This window comes from Ursus maritimus, unplaced genomic scaffold (assembly GCF_017311325.1).
Source record: "Ursus maritimus isolate PB19 unplaced genomic scaffold, ASM1731132v1 scaffold_2, whole genome shotgun sequence".
Classification (NCBI taxonomy): domain Eukaryota; kingdom Metazoa; phylum Chordata; class Mammalia; order Carnivora; family Ursidae; genus Ursus; species Ursus maritimus.
In genome coordinates, this window is record NW_024424452.1 from 3,794,015 (window position 1) to 3,800,321 (window position 6,307).

Genomic DNA, 6,307 nt, shown 5'->3' on the forward strand with positions numbered 1-6,307 from the left:
GCCCGGGGCACCCAGCGGCGTGTGCTGGGAGAAGCGGCGGCCTCAGCGGGCCTGCACGGGCAGCGCTGGACACCAGCACGCCCCCGGCCCAGACAGGCCCCTTCCCTCCTCTCAGATTCTGGGAGCTGCCCCCCTTCCTTCCGTGATGAGCACACGCAAGTGGGCCAGTGTTGGGGGTCATGGAACGGCAGAGCTCCGGGCGGGGGTCACTCACCATCCCGGCCGATCAGGCCCATCCTAGACCGGAGGGTCCGCCGCTCCAGCTCCACCACAAAGACGAGCAGAAGTCGTCTGTGCTGGAGCTGCGGCTGGACGGGGCCTCAGCTCGCCTCCGACCCACACCCTCTCCTGGGGGCAGAAAAGGGGCCCCTGTCTACACTCGCTCGCAGCCTGCCCCACCCGGGAAGGGTGCTCACAGACCCCTCTGGGCACACCCCGTGCCTGGAAGGGGCACCTCTCCCTGTCGTGGCTGGAGTTCTATAGAACGGAGCCTGCAGGCTGGCCTATTTCCAGGGCTGAGCAAGGGGCTCTGCTCAGGCTCCCTCCCCTCCACCCGCCTCTCCTGAGCCCCCGCCCCTCTCTGCACCTTGAGTAGTGACTCCACATCTGTCCACGCCCCCTGACCCTAGCCCCGGCCCAGCACCAGGGCTCCCAGGGCCGCCCCCTGAGCTCGGGACCACGCTGAGGTCCTGGGCCTCTGTCTCAAGAACTCAGAGCTGTGCCGCAGACCCAGCACAATGAAGCAGGTGTCCTGTCTCAGGCTCAGCTCTGCCCGCGTGACTCTGCCCTTAGGACCCTCCAGTCTTCAGGAGCACGGCCAGGCTGCTCTGTCCTCCGGCCTCCGCCGCCCTGCTCTCACGCCTTCTCTGCCATCACCTCAGCCATCCCCCCTTCTCTACTCCTGGGCAGAGGACTTAGTCCCACGGGTGGCTGGCGTGGCTCCAGCCGTTCTCCGCATCCCGGCTGGGGCCTTCGGGTAGGCAGTGCAAGCCCAGGCCAAACAGGCCACTAGGACTCGCTGGGGTGGGGGCGCGTGACCCCAAAGGGTCCTGCAGGTGGCAGCAGGGCTGGGGTGCAGGCATGAGCCCAGGGACATGTCTCACCTGCTGCAGTTGCATTCCTCCTCCCACAGCTGCCGCCAGCCTCGGCCAGTCGGGACAGCGGCTCGACACCCGGCGGTGCTGGGAGGCGGAGCAGGCAACGAGGAGTCTACATGAGGGGGCCGGCCTGGGGGCCCCACGGCTCTGCCTTCCTGGAGGGCCCTGTGCCCGGGGAGCCCAGCGGAAGGCAGAGCGCGCGCCTGCAGCCTCACGGGCTCCTGAAACCGGGGCAGCCTGGCTCTCAGTGCCCCTTCCGGTGGGAGGTGCGGGCCCTGGGGAGGGAGAAAGTGCTCAGGGCGCTCAGCGGCCCGCTGAGTGGGAGAACCGGAGGGGCCCGGAACTTCCCAGGCGGCAGCCAGGCCTGGGGCTGTGCCCTGACCACCCTGCGTACGGAGTCCGGCCCCGACAGCCGGGCCTGGTACCCGCACTGCCGGGCAGGCCCACCGACAGGGGGTGGGCGCGAGGCTCCACAGGAAGTGGCGGATGAGAGAAGGTGCTGGTAGATGCTGTCATCCAGGCAGTCCGCCTCCAAGTCCACCTGGAAGCCCTCGCTCGGCAACACGATGGCGGGGGGTTCGCATCGACTCCAGGACCTCCTCTGCGGGAGGGGGGACGGGCGTGACCGGCCGGCCAAGACCAGACTTCTGCCCCCTCCCCAGGCAGTGCAGCCACCCCACACACACACCGTCGGGACTGGGGACACCGCGGGGCATCCCGGCAAAGGCGACCTGCCCCAGCCAGTGCTCGACCCTTCGCATCTAGTGACCACCCAGCACGCAAGCCCGAGCTGTTGACCGGGAGCCTCCAGCCACAGCTGTGCTCCCCGCGCTGCCCCCTCCCGGGCGTGTCCCCGGGATCCAGACGGCAAGGGGCTTGTCTGCCTTGGAACAGGAGCCCCCCCCCCAGGAGGAAGGCTGGCACCCACACTGTGGGGGGCCCACAGCAGAGGGCCCGCCTCACGGCAGGCCTCAGAAGTCAGGAGCTCTGTAGGCTCTGACCTCCTACTTGGGGGGGGGTCTCCTGTCCCCAGGTGGGGGACAGGGCGGGGCGCTCCAGGAGGAAGATGGCCCAGGGCGGAAGTGGCCGATGCTCTGCGGGCTCCTCGAAGTCCCCAGGGAGGCTCCTCGAAATCCCTGGGGAGGCTCCCCTTTACCCCAGCACGGCACATGGGGCCCCTGGCTCCTGCCCCCCGAGGCGGCTCACCTGACTTGAAGGCGTCAGGGCTGTCCTGGGCCCCCGGCTCCCAGGCACTCATGGGGCCCACGGCCGAGGCCAGCTGGTACTGGGTCAGCAGCCGGTGCAGCTGCGCGGGGCTTAGGGTGGGGAACGTGGCCCGCAGGTTTTCCCAGCTCATCTGGGGGACAAGAAGGAGCTTATGGTCAGAGGCCCCCCCCCATGGCACAGCCACACGCCCTGGGGGGTCTTCTGGGCACTTTGGGGGCGGGAACAGAGGATCCAGGCTTCCGGGCCACATGCTCCCAGCTCGCTCGCGCAGCGCCTTGGCGTCTGTGAGGTCGGTGAGGGTGTCAAAGTCCCGTGGGCGGCCAGGGTGGGGGGAGGTGGCTGTTGGGGGGGGGGGGACAGCCAGCAGGCACCACACCCAGTGCTCTGTCCACCAGACATGCTTCTCGTGACCTCGCCTCGCAGGGCTGAGAAGGGAGGGAAAGAGACCCGTGGACTCGGGAAAGAGAAATGGGATTCCTGCCTCACAGCCTGAGAGACCCTACCTGCCAGGCCGAAGACAAGCATGGAGGCAAAGCCTTCCCCCACTTGGAACCCCCAAGACCGGCTCTGTGGGTGCAGGACAGGGAAGCTTCCTCAAGGGGGACCAGCAGCCCAAGCCGTGTAGAAAAGGGTGGACTCGTGCACAAAATCCAACAGCTTGCATCGTCCCCCGTGACCCTGGGCTCTTGTTTTCTGGAAACCTCTCTTCTGCTCTCCGGGCTAATCCTGATTTCTGTGACTCAGGCCCTCAGGACTGACCCAGAGTGCAGCAGCTCCCTTGTCCCCCAGCTTCTGACATGGCTGTTGGATGTCGGAAACCACTGTGACGGCTGATCTTGGGGATGTGTCCTGTCTTCATTCTTCCAGGAAGTTCTCGGGTTTCTCGTGACCATGGTCCCGACTCTGAGGTGCTAGGTCCTGTGCAAGTCCATCCCAGCCCCGGGCTGCACTGTCCGGAATGTCCGGGTGACTTGGCCTGAGGATTCTGTGGCCGCCGCCTCCCCGGCTCTTTCTGACTCTCACTGTTCGGAGCCTGGGCCTCGCCGGCAGGTCCTTCCCCTCCCATCTTGCCGTCGCTCCTCTGCTTCCCTCTCCGGGTTTACTGCCCAGGGCCTGGGCTGTGGGTAGCGAGTGCCTTTGCTGGAGGGACAGCTGTGTCCCGGGCTACCTTGTCGGGGGGCACAGGGCAGCCGCTGGGAGCCCCCCCAGGATGGCCTCTGCTGGCCCGAGGCGGTGCCTTTTGGTTTTCAGTTTCTAGAATCCCAGCTTCCCTCCCCCAGCTGCGTGGTGTCCAGGGCTGGCACCGGGGAGGGCGTCAGTGACCCAGCACGCTCCCGGGTCCTTACCCGAGTGCGGGGACACTTGCTGGGTGACTTCCTGGACTCTCTCCTGATCTTGCCACTGAATCCTTCCTCTCTGTTATCTTCCTCAGTGTAAGTTTCCAAGAATCCTTTTGGTTCTTTTATTTATAGAATCCTGTTATTATTTTACAGACACTAAGTCTTCTGTTTTTATGAACATTTTGTTCATTTGTTTCTTCTCCCTGAGGAGTCTGTTTCAGGGGATGGCAGACTATGGCCCGAGGCCTGTATTTATAGGGCCCTTGAGCTAACAATGGTTTTCCCATTTTATAAAGAGCTTAACAACAACAAAGAGTTTGGGATGGCGACACTGTGCGGCCTGGAAAGGCTAACGTAGCGGTCACCCGGCCCTTTACAGAGAAGTCTGCCAACCCAATCGGTGTCCCCCAGCCTCTCTCCCCACGTCCGTCTCGTGTTGGAAGCTGCCCCCTCAGTCTGCCTGGCTGGCTTGTGGTGGGACGCGGGTCGGCGTCCTGCACCCACCCTGGGCTGTCACCGACCACCCAGCACTGCCAGGCCAGCCACCTGCCGGGTGGAGGGCACAGGCCCCCGCACAGCTGGCCACGGCACATGGCCTCCAGCGCTCAGAAGCACCTTGGCCCCCAGGAAGCCCCTTTTTTCAGAATAAGACTCCCGGTGTCAGGGTGACAGCCTGGTGTTCGCCTGGAGACCGTTCGTTGGCAGTGCTCTAGAAATCAGCCGGGGCTTCTGCCGGCGTGAGGGCGGGCACGCAGCCGTGCAGGAAGGGGCAGCCGAGGACCCAGGGCTGCCGCTTCGTCCTCTTCCTGTGCGTGTCATGTTGACAAGGGTGGCCCCGTGACCTCCCCGCGCGTGTCTGCGACATGCCGGCCACAGCCCTGGTGGCAGGAGAGCCACAGGGAGCTCTGCTCGGGCAGCCAGGCGCCCCTTGCTATGAATAAATGTTTCTGCAGTTTGACGGGGACGCAGTCATTCCCGCTTGCTTGCTGCGTCTGTTCTGAAGATGTCCCCTTCTCCGTTCTGATAGTGGCAGTTCGTCATTTCCCACTTTCATTATGCTTTTCGAAGAGCCACTCTTGGCCTCTTGCTCGTCTGTTGTCCGTGTGCAGACCTTCGCGGGCTTGACTGGCGGCTCTGCTCCGGGACCTCCCTTCCTGGCCCGATCCCCGCCTCGCGCACGGGGGCCACAGGCTTTCCTCTGGCAGCCGTCTCCGCGGCCCAGGCGCCCACCCGCCTCCTCGCTCCACATCTCATCTTGTCCGCATTCTGTCCGTGGGGGCTTGTGACACCAAGAAGCCAACCGAACGCCTATGCTCCATCTGCGATCTGCGCACACACGGCCCCAGCTTCTGAATTTTCTCTAGTAAACCCATGAGTCACTTTTAGAATAAAAAAAAAATCCAGTAACTCAAAAGACACCTAAGCAAGACCTAGTCCCCCGCACGTGGCAGATTCTCTGTATCTGCTGGGCGATCCCTGGCTGCGGGGCCTCGGCGTGGCCAGCACAAAGCAGCTACCGCCATTATGAAGCACCGGTGACCCCAACACAGACGAGACCCGTGTGGTGACCCCTGGGCAGAGGCGGAGGCTCCGGCTGCACCTGACCGGCAGGTCCGTGGTCCCTGCAGGGGCGTCCTGGCTATGTCCAAGGTGCCCTTGTGGTCCAGGCGCTCCCAGTGGCGCCAGCCGTGCAGACCTCTCCCCATCGTCCCTGGGGCACACTGGGTGCCTTGCCCGGCAGGAAAGGGACACCGCTGGTTTGGTTTCATGGATCATCCGTGACAACTGTCAGGTAGTGACCGAGGTGGGGGCGGGGGGCATCCTCACTTCCTGTCGTGCTTCCGACAAGTGACCACATTCCAACGGTTGCGGGGGTCAGACGTCCCGCAGGCGTGGGGCCAAAACCGAGGAGCCAGCGAAGCTGCCTTCTCCCTGCGCGTGGGGGCCGTCCGAATTCAGCCGAGGGCCGTTCCCGGCTTCTTGGGGCCGCCGCACCCCATGGTCCATTTCAGAGCCAGCCGAGCGGTTGAGTCCCTCCTGCTCCCATCCTCTCGGACCCACCCTGCTGCCTCCCTCCTCTGCTTCTAAGCGTCGTGCGCTTAGATGGCGCCCAGCGGACAAGCCAGGGTCAGCTCCGCATCTCGGGGGCCCCAAGCGGAGTCGCACGTGCAGAGCCCCCTGTGCCATGTGGGGTCAGGGACTGGACACAGACCGCTCTGCGAGCTCCCAGAGCCCGGAAGCAGCTCCGAGGCCCACACGGGTCGCGCGGCGCCCACCTACCTGGATGAGCTGAGCGCGGGGCGTGGCCAGCAGGTTGAGCGCGCAGGAAAGCTTCCGGAAGAAGCGCTCCCCGGCCTCCCCGTGGCCGGCGCTCCTCGTCCACTCCAACAGCTGCTGCAGGCGGGCGCTCGCCTGGACGCCTCTGGGCCAGTGGAAGCAACTCAGCGAGGGACCTGGGAGCGGGGACGGGAGGTGATGCTCCGTGGCTCCCCGCATGGCAGGCACGCCGCCCGCCCTCCCCACGGAGCTCCCCAACGCCCGTCCTCCCCGGCTCCAAGCCTCTGAGGACAGGCCTGACAGCCGTACATGCCCTCCCAAGACCACCAGCCTGCTTCTGGACCCCTCTCTGCCGGGGGGGGGGGG

The 6,307-nt window shown here is 65.3% G+C and overlaps 1 protein-coding gene and 1 long non-coding RNA gene across 2 annotated transcripts in view; one reads left to right on the plus strand and one right to left on the minus strand.

The window, feature by feature from the left end:
• RADIL (Rap associating with DIL domain) overlaps positions 1-6,307 on the minus strand; it is a 94,648-nt gene that overhangs the window by 32,426 nt on the left and 55,915 nt on the right. Inside the window, exons 8-9 of the mRNA XM_040634721.1 lie at positions 5,945-6,117; positions 2,304-2,454 (exon numbers count right to left, since the gene is read on the minus strand). Coding sequence (XP_040490655.1) covers positions 2,304-2,454; positions 5,945-6,117 — 324 coding nt within the window. The remainder of the gene's footprint in view (positions 1-2,303; positions 2,455-5,944; positions 6,118-6,307) is intronic.
• LOC103669948 lies at positions 2,447-4,622 on the plus strand. The gene is made up of 2 exons (XR_005835931.1): positions 2,447-2,613; positions 2,720-4,622. It is a non-coding gene; the product is annotated as an uncharacterized LOC103669948 (long non-coding RNA).